Here is a 22,621-nt window from a genome sequence, read left to right on the forward strand (position 1 = left end):
GCACTTTACAAGAATAAAAAGTTAAGAGATAACTGATCATGTCTCGTGACACAGATATTAGAAAACAAAAAATAAAGTATGAACGTTTGAACATGTCCCTCTAAGGAGTCGGTAAAGTAGTCTATGTTACCTGAACAGGTGCAATAACAGCACAGGGGCCACCTTCAAACTGTTCTAATGCAGATCCCTCTGATTCACTAAACACAAACCCTAAAAATGAAAGCAAGTAGCAAAGATTAAAAATGTAATTCAAACAGCAGCCCAAAGAATTTTTAATGTACTTTGCTTCGAGAAAGACCACTTATTACAAAAGGAAAATATCTCCAAGTTAGGCACAGTGGTTCTTAACTTTTTGGGGTATCAAGGAATCCTTTGAAAAAAGATACAGAGCCTATGTTCCCACCCCTGTGCCACACACATGCGCACACACACACACACACACATTTTGCCCCAGGGAACCCTCTCAGTAGAATAAAGGAATAAAGTGTGGACCTCAGTAAAAGACCACTAAATTAAGTCATTTACTTGAAGAAAGACTAGATACACTAGCTACTGAATTCAAACAATTTTTAGGACCTTTCTGTACAGAATCTTTTTCATTCCAATCTTTGAATCACATTCTATAAGCTAAAAATTAAATGGCATCATAGACAGTGTATGTGTCCACACTAGCTCTATCTCAATTTCAGTACTATCCAACCAAGATTGACTGGGAACAACTAGTACAAGTTCATTACAGAGAGCACAGGGCCAGAAGTATGGAGGATTGTATTTGTATCACCTTCAGGAAATCATTTTGCCTCTGTAGGTCTCTGTGTACTTATCTTTAAAATGATTGTTTCCAATTCCAACATGCTAGGAATGTGTAAGGTTTCACCTGTAGTTCAGTCATTCATCCAACAAACATTTGATGAACGTAAGATACTATACCAAGCATCTAGGATGTATGCATGAATGACAAAGTCCCCGGTCTGGAGGAGCCTACAGTACAGGTGAATACGGACATAGGAGCAAATAAATAATAAAGAATAAGTGAAGGTTACAACAGAAGTATGAAGATAGCATTGTGGATATAGAGAGGAATGATTTACATGCCTGAGTCAAGTTATAACAGGTGACTTTGAGGCTGATCTTGAATAGGAATTTGCAAGACACAAGGGTGGAGAATGACTCCGAGGTAAAGAAAACACCTTTATTAAAGGACAAAGGTTTGATAAGAGCAGGGCAAGTTTATGGGTCAGGGGGAAATTTAGTGTAGCTTAAAGGTAGCATGGGGGTAGGTAAAGGAGATGGTAAATGGGAGGAGGGAAATCTGACAAGAGGTTAATACTGGGAAGGGCCAGACCATGACAAGTACGGATTAAATATGATCATACTGGATTTCTGTTTCTTTTTAACAAGAATAGAATGGGGATAAGACTGTTTCAACAGCCATAGAGATGGTGTTGACCTAATAAAACTGACATTAGTATGGACAGGAGGAACTATATCTAAACAGTATTTCCAAGGTAAAAGTTAAGATTTGATGTGTATGTGCAAGTGGGACAAAGACATTAGAGCAGATGCTGAAGTTTCTAGCTTGAGACATGAGGTGATAGCAAGTGAGATTAGAAATACTGTCGAGGATCCCATTTCATCCACCTCCTCTCTTCGAACCTTTCAATCCCTCTCTTTCAAACAGTACTTAAACCTGGATCTCACATATTTAAAAACAAAAAAATCCTCCTTAAGAATCCACCAAAAGCTCCTTATTTACTCGAGTTGAAAACTTCTGGCAACACAAAAACTGGCACACAGATGTTTATGGTTCCTTTATTCGTAACTGCTAATGGAAGCAACCAAGCTGTCCTTCAGTAAGTGAATGGGTGGCTAAATGAACTGTGATACATCCAGACAACAAAGTATTTGTTGTATTTTTTAATTTAGGGCACTGAAAACACTATGAAACCATAATAATGGATAAAAGTCATTATATGTTTGTCCAAACCCAAAGAATGTACAACATCAAGAGTGATCTGTAAACTATGGACCATGGATGACAATGATATGTCAGTGTAGGTTTGTCAACTAGAACAAATATTCTACTGTGGTTGGGGTAATGATAATAGGGAGGCTATGCATGTTGTGGGAGCAGGAGGTATATGAGAAATCTCTGTAGCTTCCCCATTTTGCTGTAACACTGCTCTAAAAAAGTGAAGTCTTGGGGCACCTGGGTGGCTCAGTTGGTTAATCATCTGACCCCGGCTCAGGTCATGATCTTACAGTTTGTGAGTCTGAGCCCCATATCGCGCTCTGTGCTGACAGCTCAAAGGCTGAAGCCTGCTTTGGATTCTGTGTCCCAATCTCTCTGCCTGTCCCCCACTCACACTCTGTCTCTGTCTCTCAAAAGTAAATAAACGTTAAAAAAAGTTTTTAAAAAGTCCAAATTTAAAAAATGCATTGGACCAGTAAAAAAATCCACCAAAAACTCCAATCACCACCCTCTCCAAGCCCACCCAGTTGTCTATGTGCACTGTCTCACTCTCTTTACCTCACGATTTATTCAACCCACAAAAATTTGGTTTTCAACCTATGACTGCACCAAATTCATTCTCACCAAGTTCATCAATGACCGGTACAGGCTGTTCCTCAAGTCTCTTCTTATTTACTCCCGAGAGAATCATCTGAAATGCTCACCAACAACTTCTGAAAAAGCTTTGCCCCTTAGCTTTACTGGTCCAATTTTGTTTCAATTTTCCTTTTTTGTTTCTTCTCAGTCTCCTTGGTCAGTTCCTCTTAAATGGTAATGTTCCTCATGTCTTGGCGTTAGGAGCTCTATTTTTTTCATTCCAGACATCCTCCTTGGGTAATTCATCTACTCCCAAGATTTCCATTACTGGTAGTATTCAGGGAATTTTCAATTAGAGCCCAGATTAGAACTCCAGACATAAACAGAATCTCATTTCCTTACCATGGTCCTGTCTGATCTGCTTTCCACCTGAATCTCCTCTCTCATCCTTTGCCACTCTTCCTCTCAGATTTCAGGCAGGCTGAGCTTCTTCCAGGTCCTCAAATATCCCTATTCTCTCCGGTTTCTTACCCTTTGAACATACTGTTCCCTACACTGGAAACATTTGCTAACCCTTTCTCTGCCACTTGAAGGCAAGATTCTCTTGTTTCAAGGCCCCAAAACATGACTTCTGTCTGTCCATTTCTATCCCATCTCGGTAGACCAGATCAAGCCATGATTGTCTCTCACCTCGAGGACTGTTAAGAGTTTCCAACTACATGTCTCCACTCCTCCCCACCTGTCCTGCCTCCATCTTTATTTGTTCACCACAGACTTGCCACGGGAATATTTTAGATTTGGAAACCAGATTTTGTCCCAGCCTGCTTCAATACATTTCAGGGCAATTAGAATGAAATTCAAACTCCTTTTCCTGGCCTTATAAGACACCATGTTGTATTAAACCCACCTTCCCTCAGTTCACTCTCATTTTCATCATCCACAGTGATCTTACAACATGGCAACACCTTGACTTGAGACCTAGTGCTCGCTGTTTCTACTACATGCATGTCCCCTTCTCTCTTCATAAAGCTGAATCCTTCTCCTTCTTAAGGACTCATGTTGGTGTTGACTCCTCAGAGATACTCCCTGATACACCTATCGAAGTAGGTGTGTCTAAATATCTAAGACGGTAGGTCTCTCCTACCATCCTCCAGAACTTTTCATAATCTGTGATTACGATATTGTTGTTTACTTGTTTATTATTGGCCTTACACGTGTCTTGCGTGTTCTGTTGCCCACTGTTTTCCTAGTATGTTGTATAGTTAATGTTCCATAAATGCTTTTTGAACTGTTGCAAGGAAAGAAACTGGGGGAATTTGCTTCTAGGTATTCCAAGTTCGGTTTTGAGATAACCATTTGGCAATATTTAGAAGTGGGGGAAATATGGGTTTGGAGCTCAGGGCAGGGGTTAGGATTAAAGACAGCAATTTGAATTATCTTCAACACGGCAGTCATAGTAAATGAGAACATGTAAACAAAGACAACGGAGTTGGGAACATTAAAAAATAAGCAGAGGCTGAGTCAGCGAAGATGGACAAAAAGATTAGAAAGGTAAGAGAAAAACACATTGAAGTCCTCCAGGAAGCAAAGAGTAGTTACTTATTACAAATGCTGCTGAGAAAACACATAACATTCAAACAATGGATTAACCACATCACTGGGAATACAAAAGAAATCTAGAGCACTGGAGAGAGTAACCAAATTTTAAAGGGTTGAGGTATGATTCAGAATACAAGGAGAAAGAGTAAATACAAACTATTTGTTAAACAAGTGAAAAGGAAAAAGGATGATATCTTGAAGGGCAGCTGGATAAAGAATCATTATTTATTATTATTTATATAGGCTGAAGGACAGGAGTTTAAAAACAGGAAAGGGGCGATTATATGGGAAAGAGGAAGTTTAAAGACACCAAGTCCTCAAAGAGCTATGGTGTGGGGGGTGGCGAGACTGGATACAGAGAGGTCCTCAAAGTGTGGTCTACAGAACTTTGGAAGGGGATCTAGAAGAGGTTAAAATAATTCTCATAATGGTACTAAGACATCATTTGCCCTTTATGCTGTGTTGACATTCACAGTGATGGTACAAGAGTAATGGTGCGTTTTACCGCTGGTGCCTCAGCACACATGAAGGCAGTGTGGTTAAGCTGTGCTAGCAGTCATCCTAGTAAACAAAACCACCCTCTTTGACACAGAAAAAGCCAATTTAACTTAAAGAATGCCCTTACTGATGCTAATTTTATTAAACCTTGACCTTGAATAAAATGTCCTTTTAAAAAATATTCTGCATGACAAAATGGAAACTAAAGCACCTCTGCTACATACCTTGATAATGACCGTTGTCTCAAGAAAAAGCACTTGCGTAATTTTCTGAATTGCAAGCTGGAACTGCTTTTTTTGTAGAGCACTGTTTTTATTTTGAAGAGCTATCGACAAACTATGATTATTCAGACCTGGGTATGTGGCAGACCTTTCTCGGAAGTGAATGAAGGAAGCCTAATACTTCAAGGAAAATAACAGACTGTATTTTTGCCAGTGGTAAGTTTTCAGGCTTTCAAGCAATAACTAAAATTTTTGGGAAACCTGCATGTACCACTGTGAACTTGACCGCATCTCAATTCTTAGAGATTTTTCTAATGAGATCAGAGGTCACAGTAATAAATATGACTTCTGATATTGTATAATGAAATGTGTTAACATCTCTGTATAAACCAGTGGACCAGTAACTTCCAGATGACGGATGCATGCTGTTAGAAATGAATGCATGGGTAAAGATCCATTCAAAGTACAAGGCAAACCAATGGATTTCAATTTAAGAGAGTACAAAAAATTCATTGATGTGGCTTCTGATTCCAGATCACTAATAACCTGTAAGAAACTACCACTTGCCAAGTTTGGGTGTAGTACTAAAGAAAAATATCCTTAATTGTCTGAAAGGCCACTATAACTCCTACCTTACCAGTCGCAGTCTTTGTGAGGCTGGGTTTCTGCATACACTTCCTAACAACATCCTAACACCCTGTAAAAGACTGAACAGAGAAGCAAATGCAAGGAGCCAGCAGTCTTCTAATGAGCCAGACATTCAAGATCCTTACAGAAATGTAAAACGATGCCTCAGGTCTCATTAATTTTATTTTTCATATTGAAATCTTAATAACTTTTAAGATTATAATGGGGCCCTGAGTTAAAAAAACAAAAAACAAAAACTTGAGAGTCGCTGGCCTATGAGAAGAAGTGAATCTTGGCAGGCTTCTAAATTAACTGTTCAGGCAAAGAGGGAGAATAAGAGTGATTTTTAATTACTAAAAATTAAATTATTAAAACTTAAAATTTTAAGTTTAATTATTCACAATTACTGAATAAGAATGAGGGGAATCGGAGAGAATTGAGAAGCAGGTTAATTCTGACAGACATAACAAAAGCTGACAGGATAAAGAACTAAGAGAAACACTGAGGGCTCAGCTAATGTTTGATCGCTGCATTTGTATTGATGGTGACAACAATTTTCTCCATCAGTACACAGCAGCCTGGGAAAAACAGAACAGATGACAGGCTAAATGGAGGGGAGAAACAGGTGCGACGCACAGGACAAATTCAGTAAGGACAATGAGACCTAAGGGTGTTGGTTATCACGTCAAGACAACTACATCTGAGGTCAACACAGGAACAAGAGCTGAAGCCAAGAGGCCCCCACTCAGCCCAGCTCTGCTCCTACTGGATGGAAATAGGGGAAGGGACCCTGGCCTTGAGCCCAAGGGCAAAGGTGAAACCAGGCTCTGTCAAACTTTCAGGGTACGTAATAAACATGAATCAGTACTGAATTCTTACCTTCCTTAAAATTACTACGAATGTAATGCAGTTGTCAAGATCCATGGGTGGGGCTTATAGCTGAAATGCATTACAGTGAGTTGTTTGGTATGTTAGATATAAAGACCCCATGGAGAGAATTCTTGGCAGACCTGCTGCCCACCAAATTCTGTTTAATTACAGTATATGCGTTTGACTGTGTTAACAGATAATGAACAAAGGCCATTAGTGCACAAAAGGAAATACAGTCAACTAAAAGTAAATTAAGTATTCTATTCTAAAACAGGACTATGCTAAATAGGCTTCTCCTTTCATAATAAGGTTGTGCTTGAATTCAAATTTTTTAGGATATAGAGTTCTCTCTTTTGTATTCTCATATTTAAATTACTTCCTACTTTTAAAAGGAATTAACTTTTCACAAAATGGTTGTTTTTCCTGATTAGATCCAGAATTAGCCATCTAAAGCATCTGATCCTAAATATATAATTTTGTATCACATTCCACAGTATTACAGACATGAAATCTGTTTTATAGCTTCTAATTTAAACCTGAGCCATGAACTTCTTTGCAATTTTCTAACCTTTCACTTTCATGTGACTTACTATGCATATATACGTTATTTAAACCAGTTTTACAACTTCTGTCCCCATAATTCTGGATCCCCATGTAAACAAAAGCCCGGAGGAAAAAAACTTGGTTTGTCATTACAAACTCGATGATAATGGTTGAGCCAAAACTGAACTGGGCCTTAGTTTCCCCATCTATGAAAATCAGGAAACTACAATTATCCTTTGCTATCTCTCAGGGTTGTTGCAAGGATTAAATAAGACTTTCAAAAACTGTAAAGTATAATACAATTTAAGATATTATGACAGATACTTTAAACTGAAAAACATGTATTCAAAGTACCAAGAAATTAACTTTTTCATATAAGCTCACAAATCTTAAATTTGAAAGAAATGGATTGTAGATGATATGATTCAGGTAGGTTGGAGAAAGGAGTATCTATTCTTGAGAGAAATAAAAGGCTTCCACCAACAAAAACCTCTGAAATGATACGATCTCACAGTATTATTCTTACTTTAGAAGAAAAATTAATAATACTGGCATATCACTTTATTATTTTGGTAAAATGTTAAATCACATTATAACAAACATATTAACTTGTAAATACATTTTATACTTAAGTACTTCAAATAAATACTTACTTTATATTTAAATACTTTAAAATAAAATGATCCCTCACTTTTCCTAATACATAACTTTTCCTAAGTCATTTGTTAAGTTTTATTTTTTCTTCATATTACATAACAAAAATTGTCCTATACCCAAAGTCCAAACTCTAATTTGAACCAACCACAGCTCCATTCCCCACCTCACCCCCAAAACAAGGCACTGTTAACAATTGTGTTTCTCCCTTTCTGGCTAATCTTATAGATGAAATAATAAAATAAAGCTTAGAGGAAAGGGGGGGAAAAAAGAAAAAATGGTTTCTCAGAGTTTATAATCTAGATCAGGGGTTGACCTGTTTCTGTAAATGCAGTTTTGGAACACAGCCACACCTATATTATCTAGGGCTGCTGTTGCTGCAATGGCAGAGAGGAGTTTTAAGACAGAAATAATAAATGCCAGTGACCCTTCTACAGAAAAAAGTTTGCCAAACACTGAACTAGACAATCAATACTGAAAAACAAAAAAAACCCACAAACATTCCCAATAAGTCTAATGACTAAATGACTTCGGTTCTGCCGGGAGCTGGTCACTGCGACCACCTGCCACCATCTCCAGTGCTACTGTCATTGGTCCAAGACACCACTTCCTCCCCGCTGCATTACTGCCTTTGTCTATCATTTCATCTTGCTGTCTCACTCAAGCCACTACAGTCTACCCTCAAACACAGCAGTCAGATCAGTGCTTTAAAAACTTGTCATGTCGTCTCTCTCTGCTCTGAACCTCTCAATGGCCTTTCATTTCATTCAGAAGAAACATCAAAGTTCTGACCATGGTCTCTAAGGCTTTCTAGGCCACTGGATGAAAATGAGGTCTTACATCATCGTTTATTACTCTCCCCTTCCCTCATTCCTTCTCTAGCCGAACTAGTCTCCTTCCTGTTCCTTGAACAAAAAAGCAAGGAATATTCTGCATTAAGTCTTTTATAGTGGCGATCCTCCCTGCCTGGAACACCCTTTCTTCAGATAACTGCACAGTTCACTCAGCTGCTTCAAGGTTTGCTCAAATCTCATCTTAAAATGAGGCCTAGCCACACTACCCCACTGCACAATCCCTAGTTCTTTACCTTCTAACTATCACATATGCTCAATTTATGCTATGCGCATTATCTGCCGTCCTTCCCATCCCACCAAGTCTAACCTGCAACACTGCTGCCTGGAACACTGTTGTAGTGTGTTTCGGGAAGAAGGCAAAGAGGACAGACAGTGCTTTTGAATAAGAGGTAGAGGGGCGCCTGGGTGGCTCAGTCGGTTGGGCAGCCGACTTCGGCTCAGGTCATGATCTCGCAGTCCGTGAGTTCGAGCCCCGCGTCGGGCTCTGTGCTGACAGCTCAGAGCCTGGAGCCCATTTCGGATTCTGTGTCTCCCTCTCTCTGACCCTCCCCCATTCATGCTCTGTCTCTGTCTCAAAAATAAATAAACATTAGAAAAAAATTAAAAAAAAAAAGAGGTAGAAAATACACACTTTTCTTAAAAAACTATCACAGGCAACAGAGCAGGAAGGAAGGCGGCAGGAGAGACTCAATTTCCTAGTTAGAAAATAATTGCAAACCTTAAAAGTACGTCTTTGAAAGAAAAACTGGCAACCCACCCCCCACAAAACCCTCTTTTTTTTTTTTTTTTTAAGAAAAAGGAATTGCAGAAGAGAATTATCTAAAACTGCCAAGTGAAATAAAACAACGGCCATGTGCCACTTCTGTGGCTCACTGCTGTCATGTACAGTCTGTAACTGGCAGATCAATGAAGAGAAAAAAAGCAACTCTGGGCTGCACCAACCCCTGCAGCTTGTTTTAAACGCATCAAAAACGTTTAATGTGACCAATCGATATGGTTTCATAAATGGAATATCCCTAAACATAATTTTACAAATATTTACCCTAAACATCTCACCCTTTTAACGTGCTTCCAAAAAACTCGCTACGATTCCAGTTGTCAAAACACAGTGACAGACTGTGAGCTAGAGCCAAAGTTGGTGTCACATTTCAAATGCTGTAAGGCAAGTGCAGCAGAGCCGCGTCCTGTGCCTATGCTCAAATCCCAAATGACCCCCAAAGCGATCTTCAGCAATGACTTCTGCCTCTAAACGAATAAATGAATGTAACGGCTAACAAAGCAAAACCATTAACAACCTCCCTCTGATTCGGAAGTGGTAACTTACAAATACATATTTGGCTGCCTGAAAATCTTGATCAGTGTAAGACCATGAAGAATTACCTATCCACGATATAAACACACTCTAAAAAGAAAAAAAAAATGTAAACAGTATTGACTGAATGATTCTCGTTAAGGAACTCCTACAGGACTACAAGGTGGCCGAGCGTTCTCGTATCATTATAAAGTTATAGCTTAAATAGTGGTTATCATGTATCAACTATCCTTCAATAAAAAAGAAAGAAGAGTAAAAACAAAATGATTATTCATCAAATAAACAATAATTTCTTGTAACTGTCAGCTCACGGCCAGAGAGTGATCTTTGGCTTAGCCTACAATGAAACAATTTTTAAATCAAGTGCTAACGGACTTCCATTGTGTGAGCGTTCACTCTATGTCAGATATTGTGCTAAGCGCCTGAATGTATTTATATGCCTTTAATCCTCACAACAACCCTGTAAGGTTGACACTACTATTATCTGCATTTTACAGAGAAGGAGACTGAGGCCTGAGGAAGTGAAATAACTTGAACCTGGAACCAAACTACACCTGTTCCAAAGCCCTCTCTTAACCAGTAGAAGTGCCTTTCAATCCTCCTTAAAACTTCATCACAGTATTAATATAAACAAGGCCGGACACGATCTTATTCTACGTTGTACATGCTTAATTAATGGTGACTACATGGGAAGTAAAAGTTTTCTTAATGCTTCACAGCCTTGTAGACTTCAGGGCTGTTCGCTATTAGGATAAAATGAAGTCAACGTAGAAAGCAAGCTTTAAAATCTGCAAATGCAGGTGTCCAAGATTTCAGAAAATGCTACTCCAGTGACGTAATCAAATGTGTAAAAAGTACAAAAGCAATTCCATGTTAAGGTTTGAAACCTTAACAAATCTGTGTGAGGAATCAGGAGACTTGTAATTCACTCCCTTTCTATCCATTTGTGTGACTCTGGCCTGGTCATTTAGCTTCATGACTCATTTTCCTCATCTGCAAAATAAGAGTGATGGACTAAATAACCTGTAATAACCTGTAATACATCACGATTCTAATTTTACCAGCTCTTAAAAGAGGCGTATCTAAGAGAGAGGAAGGGATTTCCTTCAACCCTGAATTCTTCTTACAAAATACACACTACGAACTAGGAACTTAGATTTACTAGGCTAAAATTCCCCCAAATCCGTTGAGAACACGGATTCTGTAAATAAATGATTTAACAATAGAAATGAAGAGCTACCATTTACTGGCCTATGTTTTACATACTTACACCACGAATCCTCCTGACTCCAAAGACTATGCTTGTAACCTCACTTAACTTCAGTCTTTCTGAAGTCACCTTAAGTAATGTGCAAAGTTGAGTTTTATCATTAAACTTAAGAATTACAGGTAATTACTGGTACAAAGTGCCAAACGCAGAGCCTGGCACGGCGGAGGAATACAATAAATGGTCATTTTTATTTCCTTAGAGTTCGTAATAATAAAACTTCTTACATAACTCAAAAATCCTGTCTGGATAATTAGACCAGCACGGGAAGTGCTGTGATCCACATTCCTTTGAACTGTAACAGATAACTAAACCATCTCAAAACTGGGGATACTTTGGGTCAAAAGAGCACCTGACAGCAAGCAACACTGGTATTTTTACGCCGAGGACCACGTCCGACCACACAGTTAAAACACAAACAACAACGCTGCCTCCTGAAATTGGCCACTTTGACTTTCCTGTGGACTCCCCTCTCGCCAAAATTAAACCACACGCCAATAACACGAAGCCTTGACAGTGGGTACGGATTCGGGAAGCCGCAACCCTGGCTGCGAAACTGACACCGGGGCACGGGGCACACCCTCAGTGTCACACACTGCAGCCCAACCACCATCCTTCTCTCATCCTGCCGGAGGGCAGCCCAGGGAGTGGCAGAGGCGCTTCGGGTCCTTAGGGGACAGCTGCAGCCATTCTCCTACTCAACCACTCCCCCCTCCCCCCACCCCGAGACAGGCAGGGCGTTTCTAGAAAGTCCAGTGTCCGAGCTGAGCACGGGAATCGGGACAGAGTGCAGGGCAAGCCAGGGGGGCTGTGGCGCCGGCGGCGTCGCAGCTAGACTCTCGCAGGGCAAAGGAAGCGGCTGGAAGTCAGAGCCCCATCAGGGTACCTTGTGTCCAGCGGCAGAAGATGGTGTCAGAGAGACCGGGGCTGCTCTTGGTGCCCCACACCAGCTCCATCAGCTCTTTAGTCAGTTCGGACATGATGGGGTACCGGCGAGCGGGTCTTCGCTTTCAGGACTCCCGCCCCGGAACATGGGGAAGGGGCGCCTTCAGGGACAGGAGTTGTGGGACGGCAGCGGCAAAAGAGCTGGGAGGGTGGACGGGCGGAGGGCGGAAGGCGAGAGGAGAGAGAGCTACTAGCCGAGACCGCGCCTGTCAAGCCAGCCGGAGCGGCAGCAAGGAGTTTCCCGTGCCGGAAGTGCCGGGCCACTTCCGGCTTCCCTTTCGCTACCGCCCCCGCCCCCGCCCGGTGGACCCGGGAGTCGCCTCCCCGGAAGCGGAAGTGGGGGGTTAGGAAGAGCTTAGGCACGCTCCGGTGGTCGCCGGTTTTCCTGAGCTTCGCCCCCGGCTCTAGGTGGGGTGGTAACTTTTGTACTGGCGGGGACGCCGCGTTCCCTGGGCGTTGGCCTGTTTTCACCATCCAGGAACCCCTCCTCCCTCGGCGCACCGCAGGCCCTGCGGCCCACGCCTTAGGGCCTGGAACGTAGGCTAGCCCTTAAAATATGTAATATTAGTTACACAGAGCTACAACTCTAAGACGATGGTTGAGTCTCCGTGAGGAAACATCTGTGACTTCACAGAGAGCCACCACTAATTTGAAGGCTGTCGGCCTGTGTGCCTCGATAAATCCTATAAAGTCCAACCACCTATTAAATGCATAAGCGAAGGGTGTGGTGTGTAATGTGCGTTGGAAATGCCTCTGCTGGGTGTAACGCAGACTTAGAAAGCTATTTATTGGGAAACAGATTCAAAGCAGCCTGTTTGTAAACGGTAGAGCATGCTCATCTCGTTTTTTGAGAGTGTTCGGTGAGTGGACAACACCTGAACTGAAGTCCAGGTTTAATCGTTGACAAACATGCGGTTGAATTTGGTTTGTGTAAAAACTTGTATTTAGGACGCCTAAAAAGGAGAGAACCTATTGACCAAACTTTGAATTTAAAACAAAAGAGCCAATCTGATGGGTTCCCTACAGGTTGCAAATAAGAGGGCGTTGCTAATTTATCCTTTATTCCGAACTTCAACAGTCTTTGCTGTAGTGCCTGAGCCATATCTATAGCCCTCCTAATTTTTATTCCCTTTGGAACTCTCTTTACCCTATTTTTGCAAACCAAATCTCACTCATTCTTCAAGACACAGTATGAATGCCATTTTGTAATAAAGCTGACTCCAGTCATTAAAATCTGAAGTACAAATTTTAGCTTCTGCAATTTCATGGTAACTCATGTGTAACTTACTCATGACAGTTACTGTCATCCTTGTAATTGCAAAGAATTACTCTTCTGAGGGGCACCTGGGTAGCTCAGTTGGTTAAGCCTCTGACTTTGGCTCAGGTCATGATCTCCCAGTTCATGGGTTAGAGCCCCACGTGGGGCTCTGTGCTGACCGCTCAGAGCCTCCAGCCTCCTTCAGTTTCTGTGTCTCCCTCTCTCTCTCTCTGCCCCTCCCCCGCTCTCTCTCTCTCTCTTTCTCTCAAACATAAATAAATATTTAAAAAATTAAAAAAAAAAAAACAATTACTCGCCTGGGATATAAGTTTATGGAAGTCAAGGACTTGTCTTACTCATAGCACCTAGTATGGAGCATTGAACATTGCTGGATATCAGTAAGTATTCGTTGAAGGAATGATATTTGCCTTTACTGGAATTTAACAATTCGTTTTCTTTTAGCACATTAGGGATCAGGAGAAGTAGTATTAAGTCCAGTTAAACATCTATTATTTGCTTGGTGGTTTACAATTTACAGGATTATTTCACTTCCTGAAAGACATAGAAGGGTCTATGTTCATAGAGTGTGTAAGAGGCAGACTTCTAAGTTCAGAGGTGTTGGCCACAATTGTTTTCTTTCCATTAATATACAGATAGTAGTTAGATATTTGATTAACTCTCTATACATATGGGGTAAGGCTATACTTTCAAAACATAATTTTAAAAACAGAATATTTCTTGATCTGTGATTTTTCTAAGTTTACAGCTACAACGAGCTGACAAAATCTTCAGCACATTGATATGTCCTTTCCACTTTTAGGTTATATTCTTCATTTGCAGCGTTTAAAAATTTTAAATTAGCAGGACATCTTTTTAACAAGGAATATTTGATGTTAAATTATTTATGTTGCTTAATTCATTAGTTATAACATCTAAAATGTGAACTTACTTAAACTACAATAGAAATGCAAATTAATATTCGTTTCAAATGTTCTTATTCAGTAATTATACATAAACATAATACATTTTGGAAGCAGTCAAGTTTGTTGCATTTATATCTGGCACAGGATAATAATGAGTTTCTCTTATTATAATAACTTGAAAATTATGTACATTTACTTTGAAGTATTTATATTGCTCCATATTTTCACACATATTTTTTCTTAGGACCGTCTATGGTTTTGGTGAAAGTGATGTGTATCGTTAAGATGTACACAGGTTGCATGAATGATCTTTAGTCCTAAAAGAAAGTCCTGAAAAATCAGAAACATTCTGCTCGTATGTAAATTTTATTAGTAATATTTCTCTTTCGTTCAAATTCAAGTCAGGGCACAGCCATAAAACTAGGCTGAGATTTCCATCATGATTAATTCCCTTTAGCAGTCTTTACTAGTTCACAGCAGCAGAATTACTCTATCAAGCCCCTAACTCTGGGCTTAGTTTCCTGTCTTTCCCCAAATTTCCCTGTCAAACGAAGCACGATGACTTCGTTACCTTGCTCCTAGCAATCACCACGGAAAGAATATTTGTCCAACTGGAATCCCTCTTAGTCGTCATTTAGTGTATTTGCATTCCGGTTATCTAAGAGAAATCATATCGTTGAAAAAACCTACACTATAATGTGGTTAATACATTCCAGGTGAGTTGATCAAATAATCCCATACTTATTCACTAAGAAAGCTATTTTATTTATGGGCCCTATGTCTTCCAATAACAGCATAAATCTATCAAACAAATGAAATTCTTTCCTTTCCTTTAGCCTGACCTCATCTCGGCAGGATAATTTTCCTACCAAGCATTTAAGCCCACCATTGTCATTCCCAAGTATGGCATACTGCATCATTTCCCAAAGCATTTTCTACTGGCATTAATGCATGGTAGAAAGGGGATTCTATGATTAAAATCTGGGTTAAGGAAAGTTAAACAGTTATGGGGTGCTTGAGTGGCTTGGTTAGTTAAATATCCGACTCTTGATTTCGGCTCAGGTCATGGTCTCATGGTTCCTGAGTTCCAGTCCCGCATGGGGCTCTGTGCTGACATGATGGAGCCTGCCTGGGATACTTTATCTCCCTCTCTCCATCTGGATTCTCCTCCTCTCAAAATAATTAAATAAATAAACATTAATAAATGAAAAATAGAAAAATAAAACAGTTGTTCACCGCAACTCTTCAAGAGAGAGGATTGTATTCAGGGCTAAAAGACATTTGAATGACTTTATTCACTGATCTTCTCACATAGTTTAGGTTGAGAATCACTGGTATAATGGAATGGGCTTCTGATTGGAATGAGAAAACATGAATGTTATGATTATGAATTTGATTAAGAGGTACAAACTTTAAAAAAGGAAATATGAATGTTACTTATGTGACTACTAACTATGGCCTTGGATGAATCATTTAAACTATACTGTGCTTCTTCATCAATAAATTAAAAGGACTAACTTTAGATCATCTCTTAGGATGCCATTTATTTCAGATCCTGTCCCCTTCTATGATTTAAGAAAAAACACTGTTTAGAAATTTAAAAATATGGAAAAAGTGAGAAGAAAAAGAATGTTGAGCATGTATATAGAATAAACAAATGACTTAGCATTATTCTCCACTAACACATAGAATAAAAGAGGTTATTTGTCCCTTACCACTTACTTGGGCTAACATTATGAAATGAGAAGATCAAATTCCAAAATATATATTAGTCCAAGACTGGCTATGTTAAATGAGTACATAATATTTGCACACTTGGATGTGTCATAGACACCTCAAACTCATTGTGTGTCAAATAAAACATCTTTTTCCATAAAATCAGCTCCTCTTTCTATGGTTCATGGTCAATGAATAGTACCATCCTCTACAAACAAGCACATTTTTTAATGTTCTCAATTTTATAAGATGAATAAACAACGTCCTTGAGGCTAAGTTGCCACATTCATGAAAGAAGGTCATTAACAATAATTACATCATACAATGATTATGAGATTTAACAGAAAACATTTTATGTGAAAGAAATATGTAATTGAAAAATACCATTCTTATGTTAGCTATGTTAATGGTTTGACCAAAAGACCATAGGAGCAAACGTGGAAGATGAGTTACTTACACATTTGAACTGGGTATAATTTTGACCAGAAAAAAAAGGGAGGATGTGCCTTTTTGGCATGAAATGCTATTATGGCAGGAGCCTGGCATTTGTATCCCTAGAGAGAGATGAGTCAGGAATGTCAGATAAAGGAGGGTGCCATAGACTGAATTGCATCCCCTTCAAATCCATATGTTGGAGACATAATTAAGGTAAATGAGGTCATAAAGATGGGGCCCTAACCCAATGGAACTGGTGTCCTAATAAAAGCAGAAAGACACCAGAGATCCCACATGCATCCGGCAAGAGGCTATGTGATGACACAGTAAGAAAGTGGCTGTCTGTAAGCCAGAAAGAGAGGTGTCACCATTAACCAACCCTGATGGAACTTTGATCTTTGTACTCGCAGCCTCCAAAAATTGCGAGAAAACTAGTTTCTGTTATTTAAGTCAGCCAATCTCTGGAATTTTGTTATGGCAGCCTGAGAAGACTAATATAAAGGGCCAGAATCTTAACATACTGTCTTACATAGTTAAGCAGCTAATATTTATTGATCACATTTTATGGCAGTCCCTATACTAAACAATTTACATGTGTTACAGTACAGAACCCTCATGACTCTGGAATAAGAACTATGATCTCTTAGGAGGATAAAAATCTTGCCCTGAATCATGCAGTGAATGGAGAAACTAGGATGGACACCCAGATTTTTCTGACCCAGAACCTGTGCACAAACTCATTTCAGAGCACAGGTGATTTGATTCTAGATCTGTGGCCTTAATACTACTCAGTCCTCAATGCTATGAAGTTTAAATATAACAAGAGCTAGTTAAGATTTTTCAACAGTGTGGTGCTAACATCATCTTTATATCTTATGATTATAACTGGCAGTATGCAGTGAGGACAATGATTACAAATGAGAAGTGGCTGAACCAGTTAGGAAGTTACTGCAATAATCCATGATGAGATGCTTAGGGCATAAAGTGGAATGGTGCCATTGGCAATTTCACTGAGCAGTAAATCCCATGGCCGTTTTAGAAATAGAATGGGTGAAACTTGGAGATTTACTAAGGAAGGTAGGTGACATTCAAAATTTAATGAAACTTAACTACGCTTAAATACAAGATTAGCATCTCTGTTGGGATCACAAACAGAACAGAAACAAAAAGGGGGGTCAGACCTATAGGTGTGCTTGTTTCCAGATATGGAAACAGGAATAAAGAAGGAAGAGTTTGTCTTCTGAGTGCTGAAGTTTCCTGAAGCCGCTGTATAGAAACTGGAGTTGAGGATGCTGACTCTGCTCCTGAAAGGAAGCTATGACCACTGTATTAAACTGTGTTTTTGGTAATAGAGTGTAAGAGAATAAGCAGATCAAAAGAGAAGAGGAAGAAAGTGTATTAGTTTTCCACTGCAGTCATAACAAGTTACCAGAGAATTTACTGGCTTAAACAACACAAATGTGTCATCTTACTTCTGAAGATCCTAAGTCTAACAAGAGTCTCACCAGGATAAAGCCAAGGCATTAACAGGGCTGTTCTTTCTGTAGGCTTTGGAAAGGGTTCCTTTCCTTGCCTCTTCCAGGTTCTAGAAGCTGCCTACATTCCATGGCTTTTTACCCCCTTCTATCTTTCAAGCCAGCAAAAGCTAGTTGAGTTCTTCTAACATCACACCACTCTAAGCTCCTCCTCTTGTCCCTCTTCCAGTTTTAAGGACTCTTGTGATTACACTGAGCCCACTCGGCTGCTCTGGAACGATTTCCTTAGTTTAAGGTCAGTTACTTAGCAACTTCAATTTCATCTGCAACCTAATTCCCCATTTCCATGTAATCTGCACAAGTTCCAGGGATTAAGACATGAATATCTTCGGATGGAGGTAGTCTCCTGCCTATCGTAGTGAATGACAGATAATGCTTGGTGTCTCTCGAGCATTAAAATGAAGTTGTTCGTTAGATGTTCACTAAAACTGGGGGTCTACCATTTATCCGTCTAATAAGTATTTACTTACTGTCTACTATACCGGCTCTTTTCTCTATATATTGGGGATCCAGCAGTTAAAAAATTGACAAATATTCTTACCCTCATCAAATTCACATTCTAATGTGGATCACATGCAAAAAAAGCCAGATAAGGGAAGTATATAGTACGATACATTAAATCCTCCCGAGAAAATAAAGCAGAGAAGGGAGATAGAGGGCTGGGTGAAGAGTAGGGGTTGCAGTTTTATGTAGTCCTTCCCTAAGTCATGATAAAGTGGCCTGTAAGCAGAGAAATGAGAGAGTGAGCCAATATATACAATGCAAAAATATTTCAGGCAGAGGAAATATCAACCGCAAAGACAAACTGAGAGTTAACCAGGAAGTTGGTAAGACCGCAGGGAGCACACTGAGATTGAGGACAAATGAGGAAATAGCCTTTGTTCTGTGCTGCAACTTTCCTATTGAGGATTGTTAGGGGTTTGTCCAGCTTCTTTCTCTCCAAAGGGTATCTTGGGAGCCCCCAGGTCTGTAGGATTGTATAGAGGAAGGGAAAGAGTTGCTTTCCTTGCAGCCTGACCTTGCAGTCAGGTATCTTTTTGCATTCAGCCCCACTCAAGAATTCATGCGGCACGTGATAAGCGAGACAGAATATTGTGCTCGAGTGTGGAATGTACCGCCTCTGAAGCATAAAGAAGGCTACTAAGCATCGTTCTTCTTTCTTAGTGGTTAGAGGTACAAGGTACATAACTTGTCCTTTATTTTGGAGGCAAGTCCAGAAATGCTCAAAACACTGAACCCAGAAATGTATCACTGATTTGCTGGGCCCCTGAATCTTTGTAGCGTTTCTCTCTTACCCTCTGGAGCACGTGTCTTACCAGGCATCTAGAGTACAGTTGATCCTTGAACAACATAGGTTTGAACCACACAGGTCTACTTAAATATGTGGATTTTTAAGATATACTACAGTACTGTACATTTTCCCTTATGGTTTTCTTAATAACGTTTTCTTTTCTCTAGCTGGCTTTATCATAAGAATATAGTATATAATACATAGAACATACAAAACATGTGGTAATTGACTGCTTATGTTATTGGCGAGTCTTCCAGCCCACAGTAGGCTCTTAGTGGTTGGGGTTTTGAAGAGTTGAAAGTTATATGAAAATTTTCAACTGTATGAGAGGTCGGCACCTCTGAAACCCTGTGTTGTTCAAGGGTCAACTATCCTTGCCATTTCTTAGTTATCAGGTCCAATTAACATGACGTCATGTGTAGTAGCCAGATTCCAAGACTGTCCCCCGTGATTCTCTCCCCCCTGCTATTCCTGCATTTCTGTACTTCCATCACATTGAGGAGAGAAATCTTTCCAAGGCAAGGTCATGAAAGTTCTTCCTTGCTTTCTTAGGGGATGTTACCTCCTGTGTTATGAGGATACCCAAGTAGCCCTACAGAGAGATCCATGTGGATCTAAGGTTTCTTCTCAATAGTCAGCACCCACTTCCGGGCCATATGGGTGAGCCAGTGTGAAAGTGGGACCTCCACCACCAGTCAGGACCAGGGTCAGTGTGGCACCAATGGGAAGAAGCCCCAGTAGGGTCCTGGAGAATGCATGGCGCAGCTCCCCAGAGCCGGTGTGTCCGCAACTTCCAATTTCTGCACTGTCTGATGCTGGTAGCTTGAAATCTACCATAGCAGGGATATTCGCAGGATGGAAATTGCCAGTGCTACAAATTAGGATCTTTTATTCCTAGAGACCAGGATGTCAAATATTTACCAGCACACCATGGAGGAGACTCTGTCTCCAAAGGAAAATGTATGCATTAATGTCAGCTTAAAGGAGAATGTGCTCTGGAAATGCATAAACAACAGCAGTCCACCATGGAAGGAGAACTTCAGTTGGGACATTGATACTGAGATAGCCCCAGTTTAATTCAGCACTTAGTACATGCCAGGCATTGTGCTGAGTACTTCATGCACATTCTTTTATTTTAGAGAAATTTGAGAGGCAGTGGGGGGCAAACTGACTCCCAGTCACAGAGCTCGGATGGATGATGCCATTGTACCTATGCCCTGCTGACCAGATATGTCTGTTCTTTTATTCACCTGACTTCCCTCCCCCACCCCACCCCCAGCCCCATCCCAATACTGTTCAGCCTGAAGAAATCAGAGTCAACAAAACGGTGGCCTTTCACACGCTGGATCCAGAAAACCAGGGGCAACGTGAGCCAACCACAGAAGAGTTTTTGTGGATGGTGTAAAGAAGGGGTTTGGTTTCATTCTTTTGCATGTTGCTATCCAGGTTTTCTGACACCATTTATTGAAGAGGCTTTTTCCCATTAGATATTCATTCCTGCTTTGTTGAGAATTAATTGACCATATAGTTGTGGACTCATCTCTGGTATGGAAGTGTTGAATGACTACAGTGTACGTCTGAAACTAATACTACACTGTGTGTTAGCTAACTGGAATTTAAGTAAAAAACTAAAAAACCCCACAAAACACTAACGTCTAATTTAAGAGATAATATACTTATGGAAACAGTGCCAATTTGAACTAAAAGGAAAAGAGACAATAAAAAATACAAATTGATCTTTGACTCCTCAAATTTATATAGGAAGAAGGCTGAGAACACAACCCAGCTGGGGTTGCAAACATGAGATATCTTTTATGGTCAAGGAAGGGTAGAACCAAAAGGTCAGAGAACAGATTCAGAACTACAATGAGTCTTTCCCAAGACTTAAATCCTAATTGAGGAAATATCAACGTGTGTCTGATGTGTCATTCTAGATTTTAGAAATGCTATGGACCCACAACTCCTGTGGACCTCCTTTACAAGTTTCTGATGGAAGAGTCTACTCTGGTTATCCTATCCCTGCCCCACAATTCTGATGGGTGTCAGGCCAGATAAACTGTCTCTTAGTTCACCAGTCTTTGGAAATTACATTCAAGGAAGCTCATACATACTTTAACTAATTTAGATGATGAGACCCATAGGATTCAAGCTGATGCTGCAAGGGTATGAGACTTTATGAGAATTCATGTGTGGGAGAGACTTGAATTATTAAAGCCAAAAGGTAGTCTGTGGGACTCAGCCTACATTATGGCAACCATGATTCATGCCTCTTGATATTCATACCCTTAAATAGTTTCCTCCCACACTAAATGGAACTGAACTGTGTGACCCACACAGTATTGTGGAAGTGATGGTATCTATTTTCCAAAACTAGGTCATGAAAGGTATTACAGTTTTTGCATGATCTCTTCTTCCACTTTGTGGAAAGCCAACTGCCAAAATGGGAAGATATCCAAGCTGTCTGTGAATAGGCATGTATAGAGAGGACGTGAGGCTGGATATCCCCATTCCAAGTCTTGGGATCCCACTTTATTATGAGATCCCCAACCTAGGCAAGGAGAATTTGGCCTCCTCTGAATTTCTGATACTTTCACAAATAAATTTTATATTTGGCTCTTAGGTTTATTTACTCTCTTACTCCCAAAACTATTTTTAATGCTGCCAAGGAGAATTTTGAGTCTCATACTTTGTCTTAGACTGCCAATTAATAAGTATGAGCCTGTCATTTTGTTTCTTCAATGTCTCAATGATACTTACAAAGTGGTCAGTCTTTGTAATCTGACGTCAGTCAGTAGACACTGGTTGCCCCAGTGGCTCCAATTTGATCAAGGATAATTCTTTGTGGAAAAAGGCAGCTGCAAACTTTAACTGTCAGTAATTTCCAATAGCGAGAGGATGGTTGTATTGACTGGCTCCATGAAAAGAATCTTGGTTGAAACTGATAGCATCCATCATAGGAACCAAATATAATAAAGCCTTTGGCAACATCTTACTTAGTGGAGAAACTAGAAAAGCTTCCCTTTTAGATTGGCAACAAGAAAAAGATGCCTTCTATCATCACTTTTATTCAACATAGTAAAGGAGGTCATAGTCAGCAAGGCAAGAAAAATAAATCAGAGGGCGAATAAGATAGAGACAAAGCTGTTGTTATTCATAGCCTGTCCCATGTTTCATTCTATAGATAGCCATTTTTTTTTTTCTGGATTTCTGTAGCAAGGTTTGCCTTTCATGCTCAAGACCTTTCCCTCCTACAGTCACTTACACTTCCATCTAAGTCTCACCTACCTATGAGTCCCTTACAGCATTTCCTGAATATCTTTTGGATAGACTGAGGCCAAATAAATGAATATGAAATTGAGCTGCTTAATTTTTACCAACATAATAATCTAATTCTTTTTCTCTATTCTGGAAGAAGAATGGCAATTTCTGTTGGGTAAAGCTCATAAACTGGATAGAATGAGACAGCCAGAAAAGAAATGTTCTGCAGGTTTTAAACCAAGTCAGCAATGGTAAAACTGGATAGGA

At 40.0% G+C, this 22,621-nt stretch overlaps 1 protein-coding gene and 1 long non-coding RNA gene across 5 annotated transcripts in view; one reads left to right on the plus strand and one right to left on the minus strand.

Moving 5' to 3' along the window:
• The window catches only part of MINDY3 (MINDY lysine 48 deubiquitinase 3), a 100,653-nt gene extending 84,228 nt beyond the window's left edge, over positions 1-16,425 (minus strand). For 2 of the 4 annotated variants that reach the window (XM_049624670.1, XM_049624669.1), the window contains exons 1-2: positions 11,880-12,205; positions 131-210 (exon numbers count right to left, since the gene is read on the minus strand). In XM_049624670.1, the coding sequence (XP_049480627.1) occupies positions 131-210; positions 11,880-11,973 (174 nt within the window). In that variant the 5' untranslated portion in view covers positions 11,974-12,205. Of the gene's footprint in view, positions 1-130; positions 211-11,879; positions 12,206-16,292 lie in introns of those variants that run through there. The other 2 variants (XM_049624671.1, XM_049624672.1) reach the window with 2 other exon arrangements.
• Positions 16,426-17,894: 1,469 nt separating this feature from the next.
• Positions 17,895-22,621, plus strand: part of LOC125918622 (uncharacterized) — a 41,729-nt gene continuing 37,002 nt past the window's right edge. Inside the window, exon 1 of the long non-coding RNA XR_007456515.1 lies at positions 17,895-18,040. This is a non-coding gene — a long non-coding RNA (uncharacterized LOC125918622). The remainder of the gene's footprint in view (positions 18,041-22,621) is intronic.

Source organism: Panthera uncia, chromosome B4, assembly GCF_023721935.1.
Source record: "Panthera uncia isolate 11264 chromosome B4, Puncia_PCG_1.0, whole genome shotgun sequence".
Lineage (NCBI taxonomy): Eukaryota > Metazoa > Chordata > Mammalia > Carnivora > Felidae > Panthera > Panthera uncia.